Below are 17,696 nucleotides of genomic sequence, written 5' to 3'. Positions count from 1 at the left end.
ATCTTTGTGAACGAGGGGAGAAGGCGAGTGAGAAGTGGTGGGTTTAGTTCTTTGGGGCATGAGGGGCTGTTTTAGTCACCAGTCCGTCCCACACCTCCTCAGCTCATCCTCCCCTCTCTCTCTCTCTCTCTCTCTCTCCTCCGGCTCTGTCTCCTTTAGTCCAAACACACAGCCCCCCCCCCCCACCCCCACCTTCATTTTGTGTACATGTGTGTGTATCATTTTGTGCAGATTTTGTCTCTAGAGTCAAACGAATGAGGAGAATCCCGTCACAGGGGTGCGTGACCCCGGAGGAGGGTTGGTGTTGGGGTTGACGTGCGTGTGCGCCGGCTGCCCCGTGGGCGTGTAGGCGCCGCCTGTGCTGTGCTGGGTGACCACGGTCTGGTAGTAGGGCTCCGTGTCTGCAGTGGCGCACTCCTCGTAGCCGAAGGGAGCGCTGATCGGTTTAAGGCTTTTGGGCTGCCGCTTCCAGGAGTTATAGTAGGTCGGGTCGCTCATGTAGTGGTTGACGAAGGAGTGCTTGGGCTGCTCGTCCTCGTAGTCGCTGTCTGTTAACTACGTACAAACACAAACACACAGCAGGGGGTGGGTTAAACGTCATCAGAGAGAGAGAGAGACACACATCAGGGGAAGGAACTTCAGAGTCGACATGGAGGTGTAAGGCGGCTGCACGTCTGTGGCTGATCATCCCTGAGAGATCTGTTGTTGTCAGTTTTGCCTTTATCTGACAGGAGACAGAACTTAGGGAAAGGTTGGAGTTGAAGACGCTGAGACAACATGGGATAGTTCTCCTGAGATGGCACTGGTGATGACATTTAGTCGTCTCATTCAGCCGCTTGTTAGCAGCCGCTAACTGACAAAACGTTGGAATCTCTTAAGCTTGTGTTAACCGCGAACCTCATTTCAGGCGTCTAACCAAAAACCCATTCAAGAAAGCCATTAACTTCGAGACGAGGAAGTGTTGAAACTAATTTCAGGGTTTTAGGACTCAATCCTGCAACACTCTATAAAAGCCTTTGAATTTGAGAGAGAGAGCGTCAGATGGAGAGAGATACCTCTGACTCAGACACCTCAGTGGGTTTCTCTGTGAGCGTGGTGCTCTCAGTGAGCACGGCTCCGTTATAGTTGTTACAGATGTCCTCGTCGGAGTAGTGAAGACCACCTGGACTCGGCCTGGGGGGAGACCTGGATGCACAAACACATGAACAATAATTCAGTCAAAAAATCAAATCACTTGAACAAATCCTGTTCAAAATGTGTGTGTGTGAGTGTGTGAGTGAGTGCACACCTGGTGCCGTTCTTTTTCAGGAAGGCGTTCTTGGTGTTGAGCGTTCGACTGTTGAGCTCCAAAGCAGTGAAACCTCCGTTGTCCAGCGTTACCGACTCCTCCGCCGTGGACGCGTGCTTCCCTGGAGGAAAAATGAAAGGATTGGAAAAGGTTCAGGTAAATATACGGACGTTCAGTCACTCGTATGTGACAGCGGCTGAGGAATAATTAAACTGGCATGCATAATTTGTCACTCAGGCAGTAACCACACCGAATAGCTTCTTAATTTATTCACCAATAACCATAACGAATGGAACAATAACGGAAACAATGTCACGTTTTGAATTGGGAGAAATATGATGCTGTTTGAAACACGACAATGTGCTCTCGATGATTTATGGTCATCGGAACAGAAATTGAATTTGCTGTTGCCCACCGACACGACCCATTATAAAAAGTACGGTCTAGACTTTCTCCATATGAGATAACGCCTGTTATTATTTGGTGCTGTATGAATGAAATGAAATTGAAGTGAATTGACAGCCATTGATTCTTGTTTGTGCACTCTCTCTCCTCCCTCGCTCCGTCTCATCGCTCCACTGCCCCAGAGGTTGTGCCAAGGTTTCCGTGGCAACTCACATTAGCAGCTGTCCTGATGTAACCCGTGCTTGTCAAGGACAACTTTGAATTGCAGATGTTGGCATGCACGCACACACACACACACACACCCACCAACACACAACGTGACTGTGAAAGCTCACATCTGAGAACATCACAGGAAGCCCGAGAGGAGAAGAAACTCGCATGAAAACAGGAAGAACTGAAGCTTTGGAGGGGTAACCGGGCAACACATCAAACAAACTGACACTTTTTTTTTGACAAAGCGAGGAACAAGCTTGTCCCCTCAATCCACGTCAATAAGCATCCGTGAGTGAGACTCTGGTCCCTGCAGCTCCAGGCTGCTGCGCTCCCTGACTGACCCTGTGGAGGTGGTGCGAGCTACAATATAATAGAGCAGTCCAAATTTAAGGATGAAAAACTGGCTTCTTTTCCCAGTGGGATCTCTCAATAGAGGAGTGAATCTGATCCGGACAGGGCTTTAGATGAAACACCTGAAATGAGAACTGTGTCCGTAATACAGAAAGTTCCTGATAAATGGATAATATAAGTCTTGCAAATGAAACTCAAACAAGTCTGTTCTAACATGTTCCAGCCATAAAACAGTCTCTCTCTAGTTAAGAGACATCTCACTTTGGATTGGCCAATCCAGTCTTATTTAAGTAAATTAGCCAGGCTTAATACTCAAACTTGTGTTAATGAAAAGACTTCATTTCAGCATTAATCGAAAGCCATTTTCAAAAACCTACAGGAATGACATCTTCAGGGAGATAACGTTAAGGCCCTGAAGGACCTGGCCTTGGTTTCCTCTCCTCTGAAGCACGTCTCAGCTTTTCAGAATCACAACAAATTGAGTTCATTGTAATAAAACAGGGGAGGGTAGATGTGGTGAGTCTCTTGACGGTGAGTGGATCGATGCGAGTGTCATTGAGGAGAGGAAAATGCCTCTTTTGCCAAAAAAAACCCCCACCTTGAATACCACCACTTTGTCACCTCATAAAGCATGACATTAGAGCGTGTCCGTGTCAGCCACAAACCTGTGCCACAGGCCTTGTACTTGCTGCTGTGTCCATGCAGCAGCAGTGTGAAGACCAGGACCAGAATGAGGATGAGTCCCACCAGAGCCATGACCAGCAGGAACCACCACTCCTCGTAGAAGGGGCGCTCCGACAGCGCTGCAGACAGGGAGGAGGAGAGGAGCACACATGAGGAAGGTATCGACTTTTCTTTTGCTTCACTCCAAATTAAAGTTATGGTTTGTCTCCTCCTCGTGTCATCAAACTCATCCTGCGGATTCTTGAAACAACCTGATGAGAAAAGTTGATTGTCGTGTCTCTTTTCTCAGATCAGTGTAGAAGGTAGCAGACAAACTTTCCCTTTGCGCAAGAAGCGCAGTTGTAGTTCCACGGCTCTGCCTCTTGATGGCAGCAGACAAACACACAATCACAGCAGCGTCCTCCATTGTTTCCAACTGGCTAGAAATTCAGTCCAACCCCAGTTAAACAAGTTGGATCACCCTGGATATGTTCATTAGCCTGAGCTCCACCAGTGTGAGTGTGTGTGTGTGTGTTTACCAGCGAGAGCAGCAGAGGGTGCGCTCGGCTGTCCGTAGCCATAGCGATTAACAGCGATGACTCTGAACTCGTAGCTGATCCCAGACCTCAGGCGCTCCAGTGGGACTAAAACAGACCTGCTGCTGGGAGGGAGGAGTCTGATGAAGGAGTCCCACACTCCTTCATCTGCAGAGCGAGGGGGAGGCAGGGGGGGGGGGGGGGGGGAGGGGAGAGGAGGGTGAAAAAGAGAGTCGGGGTAGAGGGAGACAGAAAAAGAGAGGGAGGGTGAAAGGGGGAGAGCGGGAGAAAGAGAGAGCGAGGGAGAGAAAGAAAGAAAGAGATGGAGGAAGAGAGAGGGAGAGAGAGAGAGAGAGAAAGAAAGAAAGAGATGGAGGAAGAGAGAGAGAGAGAGAGAGAGAGAGAGAGAGAGCGAGGGAGAGAAAGAAAGAGATGGAGGAAGAGAGAGGGAGAGAGAGAGAGAGAGAGAGAGAGAGAATGTCAGATTGTGAATACAGAATATCTTAAATTGTCAGTCCGGTTTAAAATGATGGTGATGATCACTGTTATTACTGTTCATGAAAGGGGTGTTAGCGTTGCTGTCTGTGGTAGAATAACACCAGAGTCTCTCTCTCCGGCAGAGTGTTCAAACTGTTTGCCACAGACGACCCCTTTCTGTATTTTATACCTCCGGTAATAGTTATTAGAAAAATTGCCGCTGACATGATTTGCACAGCAGGCGTAAATGAATCTGGAGACAGCCGCGCTAAGTGAGCTTTAGTGTAGTGCTTAACCTCCCTCTTAATCAATGGAAATAATTGGTGCGCATGATGAAGAGGTGCGTTGGCTTACCCGATGGACGCGCCTCAATAACGTATCCAGTGAGAGGCGCTGCACCCTTTTCTCCCTCCGACCAGTGGACAGTGAGCGCAGAGGACGTCTTGGTGATGGACATGTCCATCGGGGACCCAGGGGAGCCTGCGGTGTCAGAGAGGGACACACATGCACATTACACACACACACACACACCTCATCTTCTGAAAGCGTTTCCTTCAACCTTCACTATAATCACTGGTGAGTTTGTTGTTGGTGTGTTGGCAAAAATGTAACAAAATAAACTTCTAAAATGACTTGAAACTATCAAAAAAAAAAAGAATAAATACAGTTTATACATGAAAGTACAACATAGTTTTATCAGCACATAAATAAAATGACAATACGCTCATTTTTCACCAAGCATGGAATTCAACCAAGACTTCATTGACTGAAGTATTCGAGTTATGCTCAAGTATACATGGATCACAGTGCACTCATTTCCACTGAAATGTACGTTTTCTATCGTCGTAATCTGAATATCTTTGGGTTTTGGGCTGTTGGTTGGCAAGACAGCTGAATGTTTCACTATTTTTTGACATTTCATAGATTTAACAATGAATTCGTTCAAACACAATCGGAAGAATACTGTAATAAATGAACCGTTCGTTGCAGTCCTAGTTGACCTAGTCCTACTAGAGTCCCCATAACTGTGTGGGACTGTATTAACAGATGTTTGTCTCCACGACACCAACACCCACACACACACACAGAGCCATGCCTACCTTGTACAGGCTGAGCACTGATGTTTGCTTGTATCGGCGGTCCATAGCTGACGGTGAGAGCCTGAGCACTGAACGCGTACGTCGCTCCTTTGACGAGGTCTCGAACCTTCAGCCATCTCTGCCAGCTGCCCCTCACGTCCACTGTCACCACTTTACTCACTCCTGCTCTCACACACACAATTACAAATAAATGCCAGTGTCCTCCTTGTCATGCATGTGTGTGTGTGTGTGTGTGTGTGTGTGTGCATACCTTGTACAGGAGCAGTGGGCTGGTAGATGACCCTGTAGCCCTCCAGCTGTCCATTAGGAGTGAGTGGAGCTCCCCAGGACACGTTGACACTTCCTCCTGTCACCTCTGAGAAGGACAGGTAGCTGGGCTGGCTGGGAGCTGCGGGACGCATGCAGGATGACAAGTGAAATAAAGGAAGCCATAAAGCAGAAAGATGATTTGGTTTTCGCGAGCCGAACTGTCACCGCTCCCTACCAGACTGCAGGGTGCGGGCCCCGCGGGGGTCACTGGGTGGGCCGTCTCCAGCCGTGTTGAAGGCAGTCAGAGTGACCAGGTAAGGTGTGTAGCTGGTCAGGTTGGTGAGGTGCACACGGGTGTCCGGGACAAAAATCACCTTGACCGTCTCACTCTGGTTCTGCCTGTCCCTCTCCCAGTAGTGGATCTGCAACACAGCAAAACCACTGTCAATAACACATCCCCCCCCCACATCCTGTTTTCTCCTCTCCCCCACTTCATTTCTGCCAACTATATATCTTATTTACTTTCTGTCCGTTGCTCCTGAGGTTTCCTGATCGATCCATAGAAACAAGTGCTCATGTGCGGTTTTACAAGGAGGAGAAGATGGTTATGGCGAGATTTGTCGTTCTGGCATTGACAGTTTAAGAGAAGGTTCAAGTTGTTGTCATGTCCTGTTGCAGATACCGATACCACTGGTTTCGTCAAGATGAACGTATAAAAGGACCATAAACAAGTGATCTTGGTACCTGATTACCAAACCAACATGTATGTCTGACATCAGCCATAGTCTTAAACCTGATTTTAGTGTATGTAGTTCACAATATTTCTAAACCTCACACAACCAACTCTGCAATCATACAACATGAGATTTGCCCATTTGAACCGATTCAAGCGATCAGGCAATTAAAAAAATGTCGTCCATTTGTCACTGTCCATGCTCATGTGGCACCAATAAACACGTTTGACTTTTACATATTCTCTATCGTCACATACTTTTAATGAAACAGGTTGTGTATAATGAGCAGGAGAAAAAAAAAACAAGCACTATATTTGATATGTTACTGCCAGTAAACAGCCGATATAAATGCATATCCAGTAGCAGAATCCGTTTGATGCTTTAAAGCAGCTTGCCTCCTGCTCATAACGCCACCGGACTGGTGAATATCCACTCTAATATTCTTCAGGGCGTGTACTTGCCTTAAATGTGTGCTTTCACAAATCACTGCTTGTTGTTTAATCTCAGATGAATGTTGAGGATAAATGTTCATATTTTAAATGTTGTACAGAACAGCTGAGAGTCCCGCAAAAAAGGCTTAAGTTGAACATGGAAACTGCCTTGACTTTGCCCACACAAACAACTAACAGCAAGGTTACAGAGGTGGTTGAGCCTCATGCATTAGAGATGAACCAGGAAAAAGTATCTTGGATGCACAAGAGCCTTTAAGGTGAGCAAATAACCACAGCAGCTGGAACAGCGCTTATTCTCATCCATGATTCAAGGTTAACTTATTGTCATTGTACAACAGTTTTGCTAGTTACAGTTACAGTTGGAGTGTGGAGGATCAGGTTCTCAAAGAGGAAAGAAAGGAGCTGCTCTGAGGTCTATAGTACGGCAGCCGATGCTTCTGTATCGCTTGCCAGACGGCAGAAGGGTGAACAGGCTGTGGCGGGTATTTCCTTTTAATATCCCTTGAGCTCTTTGCAGGCACCTCTTGTCACCAATTTCACTGATGATGCTCGGTCGATGGGTCTCAATGATCTGGGCAGTGTTAATGACCTGCCGTAGAGCCCTCCTCTCATCCCATGCCGGTTTGTGATGTTTCCAGTCAGGATGCTTTCTATTGCTCCTCTGTAAAAGTCAACAAGGTCTTGGCACGGGACTTTTGTCTTCTTAACTTTAGCCGTTAAAGATACTTTTTCAACAGGATGGAGTTGAATGATGCTCATGATGACAGGTTGTTTGTGATGCTGATTCCCAGGAACCTCAACCGGTTCACTTGATCCATCTCAGCTCCATTGACGGTTAACTTATTTTGGGCTTTATTTTTTTTTAGCTTTACATGCAAATTGTTGCAGCCTTTGAGCCGGGCTGTAACACATTGTGGGGAGTCCTCTCTCTTCCTCCGCTGACAACACGGCTGTCATTTTGGTTTTCTTTGCTTGAGACATTTTCACACGTTACATTACTGACTACTGATTTTCTTTTGTTATTTATTATTAACTTGTAAATAAATGTGCTTGTTCATTACTTTCTTTTTATTCGTCTGGTCTCCCATTTTTGTTGCAGCCTGTGAGCTGAACAACGAGGAACAAATAAACACGTGTGCCAGAGTTTGTACTTGCTTTGAACGTTTCCATGACAAGCATTCAAGGACAATCAGCCACCCAGGTCCCTAATCATACCGCGCATGGCTCCTCAGCTCATTCAAACTGCAATCACATCATGAAATTGTTGCTGTTGTAATTGCACACGGACTGGATTTTTGGTTTACTGGGAGTTCACTGTATTATCTTAGCTGCTACTTATATTCAACAGTTTCACATGTTCAAAAACCATCTCTGTGTAGTTTTCTTTATAAAGTAAAACAAAAGACAAGCGCTGCTTTCAGTTCATTTTGTTATTATTCTTAACAGAAGGCACTACAAAGCACCATACGCTATATTTACACCTTCCAAACTTGGAAGCAGCAGCGTATGAGTAGCACTTGATGGCAGCATTATACCATCTCTGTCTTTCCACAAGCTCTTACAATAATGAGACACTGAATAACTCATCCATATACTCAATTTAAAATCAAAATGTATTACCTTCTGCATGAATAGGGTACTTCCTTTTGAGGCACCATTCTTTGTGATCCATCATTCTAATGGTGTAGGAGAGAGTCCAGAACATTTTGTAATCCACTCTAATGTGTCGTGGATCTATTTTAGTGTTTGGTAAGAGTGCGAGACCATTCGGATTAGTCCAAAAAGCCGATTTGAAGCTGTCCTGAATGAAGATGTGATTTGATCAAGAACCTTAAATGGATTATCAAACCATCTCTTTCGGGAAAGAGTTGGATATTAAGTCTTGATGAAAAACAGGATGTTTGCTCTGCAAAGGAGCGGTATCTTTCTGGTTTCAGGTCTGTAGAACCTCTATGAGAAATGACTGACCCATTTTGACAGGAACAGCATGACAGGATTATGCCGATGAAGTAAAAAGAATTACAAATCTTAAAAGTTGATACTGCAATGAAAAGCTGCGGTTTTAGAATGTGTCACTCAAAGTAGTAGTGACTCATTTGTACAAATCTGCCGACACATTTGATGTTGCGCAACCCTTTACGTTTGTATTACCTGTTACCCATCATGCTCAGTGTGTTTAACGAGCCCTCAGTGAACCTCAACCGTCGATAAATACACCGGCAATGGAGTTTACCGTCAGTCCTACCTGGCGTCTGTGCTGGTCACCGAACACAGTACGAGTGTTAACATAAGTCAGAACCTATAAATTCATTAAACATTCTTTCTTTGCTCTATTCCTCTGGTCTTAATCTCGTTAACCCCCTTTGCCTCGCCGTGTCCAGCCGCCTCTGGTGGTTTGAACGTATTCCCTCTAATCAGGATTCTACAGGGATAACCTGCTCATCTCATTTCTTCACTCTGCAAATATTACATTCCCGTCTTTCTTTCTCTCTCTCTCCATTTCCCCCCTCTTCTCCAGCAGAAATCAATGTGTCTAAAGCAGAACAGATAACCTTGTGTTTGAAGTAGGAAGAGCGGGGGGGGGGGGTGTGACAGGGGAGTCGAGGGGGAGAGATAGGCCGAGGAGTGATATTGAAACCATTAAAGGATATTCAGATTCTTCCTCCAACTTAGCACTCCCTCTTTCTCTATAAGACACTTGCATGTGCAGCAGAGCAAAACCCCTCCAAGACAAGTGGAGAGACATTTAAAGTGCAGAGCCAAACAGCCTTTCTATCACATGGACGCTCATAGCAGTACTCCTTTGTGTGGCCTTTGTCAGTCCTGTGTGTGTCTCTGCCACAAGGGAAGCTTTGTCACCTTGTATCCTTGGATGAGTCCATTCTGGGTCTCGAGGGGGGGTGTGTCCCAGGTCACCTCCAGGATGGAGGGAGACACAGCTGACACTCTGATAGACTGAGGGGCCACCGAGGGAGCTGCAGGATGAAAAGGTGCCTGGTTAGACAGCTACCGAGTGTGTGTGTGTGTGTGTGTGCAGCTGGGTGTAAGAATGGGAAGTAGGGAAGATATGTTTTACCCTTGCAATTAGAATGGGCCTAAGGCAGCATCTTGTTACTCCACCGTACCTCACATACGCATGAACACTCAGCGTGCACCTGAGGCTAGAGAAAAGACCATATCGCCCCATTTCATCACCCCCCCCCAGCCCTTTTCTGCCTCCCCCTGCTTATCCTCAACGCTCGCTCATCTGCATGTGATACGTATGGCCTACACGCACACACTATACACACACTGCACACGCCTATTGAATAGCGATGCAATGTTTGTCAGATGGAGGGAGTGTGAGATTGTGAGGGAAATTGCAATAACGTGTGGGTGTTACTAGCATAACCTGCAAATCTCTTCACGCGCACACAAACGTTTGTTTGTGTGCGTGTGTGTGTGTGAGAGAATATATTTGCACTGCTGTCTGTGTAATGGATCTATGGTTTGACTCTGTGGTGAAAGTTAAACAGGAGTTGGGCCATTACTACAAAATAGATGACTGTGTGAAGATCTACACGAATTTCAGATGTGTCCACATGTATGCGCACGCACGTCCTCACAGACACACAGACACACACACACACACACACACACACACACACACACACACACACACACACACACACACACACACAAAGGCAATGGCACTCGATGGGCTATAAGAGCAGGACAGGAGGCGTGGACAGGACAAAGCGAGAAAGGAGAAGAGAAGGACAGAGCGAAGGAACAGACAAGAGACGGAGAGCAGACAAGACGGAGACAAAAAAAATAACAATTTGACAAAACAATCCAAACTCAAGGTTCTCTGACCAGCTGCGTCCAGAGATGAAAGGCTGCTTGTGTGCTATGGATGAACTCATGGCAGCTACTGTGCTTCTATGATTGCAGATCCGTCTCCATTACAACTGAGTGCACTCCATCTGCTGATTCATTCCATAGAACACGTTGTGAAGCACAGGAAGTGGACCTTGAGATGGGATTGATCTGTTCAACAGCTATCCAAGGTTCCAAGAATCTGCTTTTTATGCTTGAAAGATGGAAGTAAGTAAAAGATGAAGGATCTATCCCACTGTAAGAAGAGCAACAATCTAAAAGAATCACCCGCAAACCAAATGTTACTTTTGTACCCAAAATGCAACCTTCTAACAACGCACGAAATGTTGAACACAGAGGAGAGAAGAAGCTCCACATTCAACAGCTTTTTTTGTAAACAAAATGTGTAGATCACACATTGTAGTGATGACCAGTCTAACAGCTTCCTTCTGTTTCCACCTACCTGCTTCTCCGACAGACACCTCAGCTGGGGAGGAGGGCGGGCTCTCTCCGACGATATTGTAGCTGGTCATTACAATCTGGTAGCGTTTGAACTTCTTCAGTTCTACAAAGACATGAACATACTTACATTTACCTTTTTTTTACAACATGCATGCAAAGCCAATATGTCAGTTATTGTTATCACTTGTAAAAGATAAAGATCCCAGGCGCTTTACTTCTTAAATGACTTACGTGTCAACTCAAACTCTGTTAGCGAGGCGCTGCTCACTGTCTTGAATGTGCTCTTGGCTTTGGAAGAGTGAGACAAAGATGAAAAAAAGTTGACTTTTTAAGCAATCGGGACCGTGGGATCTGCATTTGCATTGATCACACTCCCTCTAACATCCAATATCACAAATGACATTTCGTGTCATCTGAGGAAAGGAAATAACATTTGCCTATGTCAGTAAACGACTGAGATATAAGTGCTTGCAGGATTCTTTCGGTAAACTAATTAAGTAAATAGCTTAATTGTCTTACGCCCCTGCTCATGTGCTGCAGAAGGAAAGTCTGACAGGCATAGCAACCGTAACTAAGTGGGAGTGGGGATTAATGAAGAGTTAACGTTAGTGTCAGTACTACTCACTTGTAATGAGGGCACTTGTGGTGTTGTTCTTGGTTGCCTGGACTTCTGCTTCAGCTAAAGCGGAGGTGTTTACCGGGAGCTCTCTATAATACAGCCGGTATCCGGTCAACACCCCGTTAATACTGTCGTCATTAGGACGCTGAAAAAAATTGCAAACAAGTACACACGGAGTGAAGTATTAGTACTTCAGATCTCAAAAAAGAAGGACTTCTGCACTGTGCTCGTTTTCATTTTCTTGGTGAAGCGAGGTGACTGACAGGAGAGCAACGTTTGATCAGAGTTCACTTTAAGGGGCTGGTGGATTGGACTGGCTGTAACCCGTACAGACAAAGTGATGCTTCAGTGGCTTTGGCCCTCTTGTAAAGGATGATGGAATTGCTGGTGGCTTTGTTTTTCATTGCCTCCTCATGCTTTGACATGAGGCTAGAAGGAGTGAGAGAAGACACTTCCAAACAGAAGAGGGTCTCTGTTTCCCTTTGTTGTTGGCCAATGAAGAAGTTTGCTTCTCTCGCCCTCAAACGTCTCTCCTGCTGGTATATCCTCATTAAGAGTTTGAACATTTCTCTCCCCCAGCCAGGACGGTCTGTCCCTACGCCTGTCCGTCCCTCCAATCTGTCTGTGCTCTGACCGTTCCTGGCTCAAAAGATGATGATAATTGCATCCACACAACACGTACACACACACACTCACACTCACACACACACACACACACACACACACACACACACACACACACACACACACACACACACACACACACACACACACACACACACACACTGCGTCTGGGTCTCATTCTCCAAATATGAATGAATGAAATTTATTTACAGAGCGCTTTTCACAGACATAACATCACAAAGTGCTGAACAGAGCAGACATTTAAAAGCATAAAAAACACAATGTGACCCTAGGGTCAATAAATGACATACACAGAGAAAAATAAATAAAAATAAAAATAAAAATAAAATAAAAAATGATGAAAAGTAAAACATATTTTAAGAGCAGGTCTAGGACATGGGTTTTTACTCAAACGCCAGCCTAAAAAGGTGGGTTTTGAGCTGGTTCTTAAAAGTATTCACAGTATCTGCGATTAGGTGATAGGTGATTTACCTGCAATCAAAGTTGTGTTGTGCAGGTCTGTGCGAATGTACTGCGTGTGTGTCTGTCTTCAAATACCTTCCACTGCACCAGGACCGAGGTAGTGGTTGTTGGTTTCACTGCGAGGATCAGTGGGGGCTCGTCAGGCACTGGAAAGAAAACACAGAGAACGAGAGTGAGCAAAGGAAAAAGACAGAATCTTCACACTGTTACACTCTATCATGTTTTTAAATCTACATATTTCCATGTCTTCCTCCTTCTTCCATTCCCAGTGTTCCCAGTCCTCTCACCATCCTGTAGAGTGGTGACAGCCTCCGTCTCCTTGCTGAGGACACTGTCTCCTACATCGTTGGTGGCCAGCATCCGAAACTTGTACGACGTAAAGGGCTTCAGCCTGCAGACACAAACGCACACAGATGTACAGTTGCTCACAAAGAAATGATATTCATTCACGTTATTGATTTCAGCCTTACTCCTCCCTCTCTCTTTTTCTTTGACCAGTTGAAAAGTTGCATTCATTTATTTAAAAACAAATGATGTTTCCATTTTATGTCAAATCATTTTTCGGACAGAAAAGACAAATAAAGTTTGATTTGCTTGGTAAAGTCGTACAGTACGGTGAGAGTGACATTGAGATGGCTGTATACTGATTAAACAGTGCGATTAGTTCATGTAGCAGGTCATTTATCACAATGAAATGACAGCAACGCTGAAGCCTCAAAGTAACCTTTTCTTCTTATTGTAAACAAACAGATTTTTGGTTTCACTCAAGGTTTTTTCACCAAAGAGCATCGAGCATCTGTAAGACCTTAACACCTCAAAAACCTCCACTGAATATCTCTAAAACGCCATCTTCTTCATCAACCTCCTCCTCACAGACCTGTTCTTGCTCTTTCAGTGGCCTTTGAAGAGCAGACAAGGTCTGGAATAATAATCATTTTACACCTTTCCCAATTGTCTCCCCAGCCAAAGTATTTCTGCTGCCATATTAACATAACATCTTATCTGCCTTTCTCCTCTGTGCAAGGTGAATGCATTACTAAGTATAGAATAACAATTTACATCAGTCATTGTGAAAACACTGTACTCTGGAGCCACTTACAATCAGCTGAAGGATCAGGCACCAAGTGTTAGGGACGAGCTGCACAAGTCTACGGAGCCTTGTAGCATGCTAAGAGTTTAAATGTACCCGCTCCTGCACACCGTGGGAAATTGATTCAAATTTAATATGGACATTCGGTGGCAAAACAGTCATTTCTAGTCGTCGAACCTAATTATCAACAAGAGTTAACAGGAGCAATTTCATCGTTTGTAACAAGAAGTATCTGCTCACACATCCAAGGTCCACTTTATTCACACAGTGCCTCGGGCACGACAGAGGACCAGTTAGACGTGCAGCAGGCGACAGGAGGACTGATCAAATGTCCTCTTGTATAATAATGAGCAACCAGGCCCAATAAGCGGCAAGAAAAGGCCCTAAGGGGTTGTGGGTATCGTAGGAATGAGACATCAAAGGCAACAAGCTCAATGAGGGTGGGGAACCAACAGCACTGGGACTACGTTGAGGACAGGGTTTGAAAGTGTGTGTGTGTGTGTGTACTCTACTGTGTGTCTATGTTTGCAGCAGCCGGGGGACTTCGATGGTTTGGCTCTAAAGATGTCTCCGTGGAAAACAACAATTCAGATTCCAAGCCAGTGTGTGCGTGTGGAGATGTAAACTAAATCCTCCATCCGGCGCTGCAATTAGAGCATTCAGTGGTGGAATGAGCTCGAAAATGGCATCAAAACACCACCACCACCATCATCATCATCATCATCACGGCACATAGATCCTCCCGGAGGCCGGTTGAGACAGGCTGATGCAGGCACACTGAGAGAACGCTCTTCAGCATCTCAAATAGCTCCGTGAAAGCGCACACAAACATGCGGGGGGAGCACACACGGTACACAAGTAAAGCCTCATCGTAATTCTGCTGCTGAGGCTCTCAGGGAAGTTGGGAGCAGCCATCGAGTCGGACCACCGTCACCTGCTGCCATAATGACTCACCAGGGAGAAGAGGATGGAGGGATAAAGAGATAAGGGTGGGGAAGGAAGACATGGAGCCTTCTTCCAGGGGATGATTGCATGTGAACGAAGGGAGAAAAAAAACATGCCTTGTGGTTTTCTGAAAACATTAGCTATTGATGGGTGGATGAAACGGTTGTGGAGAGAAACTATGGACAAACAGCACACACACACACACACACTTGAAAGCATTAAGACAGAGTGGGGAAGAAAGGGGTATTAAGAGAGAAAGACTAAGAGCACCTTCTGCTGTGCCTGTGTGATGAGGTGACAGAGATCCTCCACGTCTCTGCAGTGATTATGATTGCTCTCCCTGGTGTTCTTTAGTGGTCTGTGTTGTTTTTTTTGCTCAACAAACCTTTTTGCTACTTCATGTGCTAAATAAATGGAACTTCTCAATCTGTGATGTAATTATCTGTTGTTTGCTTCGAGTATTCACAGCATCCCTCCCTCTGGCCACTCTTCTTCTCCCCAAGGATGCATAAACATGACGCGACTTTTTATCAACTGCTGTAACTAATTCAAGTCCAGCATGTGGCGGGGGGGGGACGGGGGGGCACACACACACATTATGATACTTTGATCATAGATACATATAATCATTTAAATTACCAATCAGCAGTGACTGATGTTTACATTTTGAGGACAATGTAACTTAAATGAATCAGAGTTTCGGCCACTTAAGTTGTAACCTGATTGCCACCATGTGACATGACGTGGGGGTTTGTTCACAACAATAACAGCCTATTCAAAACACTCTTGTTCATAAAATGTTAACATGTGTTACGCGAATCTGGGCCAGATTCGCGTAACACATGAATATGATCTTGAATATAACGTGTATATAGAGGACAACACAACAGTTTCTGGGACATTTGACTTTGACTGGAACATTGTTCAACAGTTTTGCAGGTTTTCTTGGATGTGTGGGAATCCTGATTTTTGCTAAATAAACAAAAAAAGACACAACCCTCCAAACACTTTATCTATGGAGTATACAAAGCTTGACAGGCTTGCCACGAGTTGTTAGTAGCTCCGCAATGATTAGACAAATACTACTATGTGTGTGTGTGTGCGGTATGTGCCTGCACATATGTGCACATCAGTACCTGTCAACGGTCCAGGTGGTCACATTGTGCGGGACGTCAGCGATGTGTGTGGTCCAGTCCCCGTCGGGCAGCTCTTTGGCCTGCAGCGTGAAGTACCTCAGCGGAGAGGAACCTGAGCCACCCGTCACCCAGCGGAGGCGGAGATGGCGAGATTCAACTCCGTCCTGAGGAGCAGCCAACTTCCTGGGGGGCTGGGGACGCTCTGTGGACGTGTGTAAGAAATTTGAGTAAAAAACTGTAGTTAGTAGATATAATAAAAGTGTTTAATAATTCATAATTAATAATTCATAGTTAGTCATAATCATAAGGGTTTTGAGAATGCATAATTAAGATAAACATAAGCATGAAACTTCTGCCAAGTGCAGAAGTATAACTTTTATTTTGAAGGATTATTATAGAAGGGTTTAAAACGTAACTGACAGTCATTGAATGTGTTAGACTCAGGGGCAGACAGCCGAATACACTCCTGGAAGTTAGCCAATAGGAATCGAGATAAATGGAGAGGAGGTGTTATCGAACAGATGTGGGAGGTTTAATTTAAGCCTTTTTCCTCTCTCGTGTCATGGCTCTCGGAGGACGGACGTGTTTTTCACCTGAGAAGCTGAGTTGAGGTTTTTTGCAAATGGGGTTTTATTGTTTTAATATGTCATAGGAGTGTACACTCCAATGTATAACTGTAATCGTGCTTACATCAGTGGAATTAAATTCCTTATAATTGTAAACCAGTTTGGGTAGCGTTATTGATGCAGCGTGTCGACGGCACAAAGCCGGCCACATGGCTGGCTCCGGCCTCCCCTTTGTTATGAGGTAAAAATACTACCGTAACAAATTTGGCGAACCCCAGATGGGACGGTCTTGCCGGCCTCGCTGTGTGTGCTGACGGCGGCGGTAGTCAAGCAGACAATCCTGGGCCCACAATATCGGTCGGCAGAGCCGTTTCATGAAATCTGTGAGTTAGCTATTAGGATCTTAGGGGAATCTCTGCTTGGCTAAGCGCTGCTAACGGCTAGCTCCGTTGCCGGTGGGTACGTTCCAACAGAGGGAGGCCATGTCCACTGAGGTAAGTACGATTTACTGTCTGAAGTATGATGAACTTAAGGGATTAGTCAAGAGTATAAGGATCCTAAGAATTAATTAAAGACGGACAGCGCTGTGTAAGTAAGTAAATCACCACATTGGAATCAAGCAAGCTGTGGTACGGGCGATACTGCTTTGCTCATGCTGGGAGCCTCCTTCGGCCCAACATAAGTATTGTTAGGCCTGCAGATAGCTAGTTTAAAGCAGTTATGTAGCGAGGCGAACTGAGATGTTGTGGGCTTTGAGGGGCTTAGGTGTGCAAACCTTTGTGGGCTTAGTCCACAAATGTCGGGTCACGTCGCATAAGTTGCTTAGTGAGCTAGGCTAGCGGGAGTTAGCTTCTGAGGCCGCAGGCTTCAGGAAAGACACTCTTGCTAGCTTTGGCTGTGAATATAATTAGTGGATCATGTGGTGATTCAGAGGGCGTAGAATAAGGGCTTTGGTGAAACTAGACAGACTGGGTGAGTGGTTTGTGGCGTTGGAAGTGAATAACTCGCGTTTCATATACGTAACAGTGAGCTCAGGTCCGGCGGCGCTAAAGCCCGTTAACCGGAGGTTTAAGGGTTAATAATAACAATAATACGTGTGACTAGTCTGTGTTTTAGCAGCGTGGAAATACGTTTAAAATGATGACTAAATAAGTCCAATAATACGTGTGACTAGTCTGTGTTTTAGCAGCGTGGAAATACGTTTAAAATGATTGATATTGCATGACCGCGCTGTGGGGAGCTAACGCTAGCTACGTGTAGCTCCGGCGTTGCGGTACGATGTATGTAAAATAAGTGCTTATAAAATAAAATAACGGCTGGATTGAGAGAGGAGACAGAAGGCGTATGAGTGGAATTAAAGTGTGGGATTTTGGTGATACTTGTGTGTGCGTACGCTTTATCAGAAGCTCCGTTTTTTCGTTAGCATTGCGGATAGCATATCTGTA

The 17,696-nt window shown here is 45.3% G+C and overlaps 1 protein-coding gene across 1 annotated transcript in view; it reads right to left on the bottom strand.

Annotated features, from left to right (window-relative positions):
• Positions 1-217: 217 nt before the first annotated feature.
• Positions 218-17,696, bottom strand: part of LOC306784047 (protein sidekick-1-like) — a gene marked incomplete at its 5' end in the record, with an annotated part of 201,815 nt that continues 184,336 nt past the window's right edge. The window contains 16 exons of the mRNA XM_079277863.1: positions 218-555; positions 1,056-1,185; positions 1,289-1,409; positions 2,923-3,060; positions 3,460-3,624; positions 4,288-4,413; positions 5,034-5,195; positions 5,284-5,421; positions 5,518-5,704; positions 9,328-9,443; positions 10,790-10,891; positions 11,020-11,076; positions 11,414-11,552; positions 12,590-12,660; positions 12,802-12,905; positions 15,686-15,887. Of these exons, the coding sequence (XP_079133989.1) occupies positions 247-555; positions 1,056-1,185; positions 1,289-1,409; positions 2,923-3,060; positions 3,460-3,624; positions 4,288-4,413; positions 5,034-5,195; positions 5,284-5,421; positions 5,518-5,704; positions 9,328-9,443; positions 10,790-10,891; positions 11,020-11,076; positions 11,414-11,552; positions 12,590-12,660; positions 12,802-12,905; positions 15,686-15,887 (2,267 nt within the window). The 3' untranslated portion in view covers positions 218-246. The remainder of the gene's footprint in view (positions 556-1,055; positions 1,186-1,288; positions 1,410-2,922; positions 3,061-3,459; positions 3,625-4,287; positions 4,414-5,033; positions 5,196-5,283; positions 5,422-5,517; positions 5,705-9,327; positions 9,444-10,789; positions 10,892-11,019; positions 11,077-11,413; positions 11,553-12,589; positions 12,661-12,801; positions 12,906-15,685; positions 15,888-17,696) is intronic.

The sequence above is a fragment of the Melanostigma gelatinosum genome, assembly GCF_949748355.1.
Source record: "Melanostigma gelatinosum genome assembly, chromosome: 11".
In the NCBI taxonomy this organism is placed as follows: domain Eukaryota; kingdom Metazoa; phylum Chordata; class Actinopteri; order Perciformes; family Zoarcidae; genus Melanostigma; species Melanostigma gelatinosum.
This window is presented reverse-complemented; position numbering and strand designations above follow the sequence as displayed.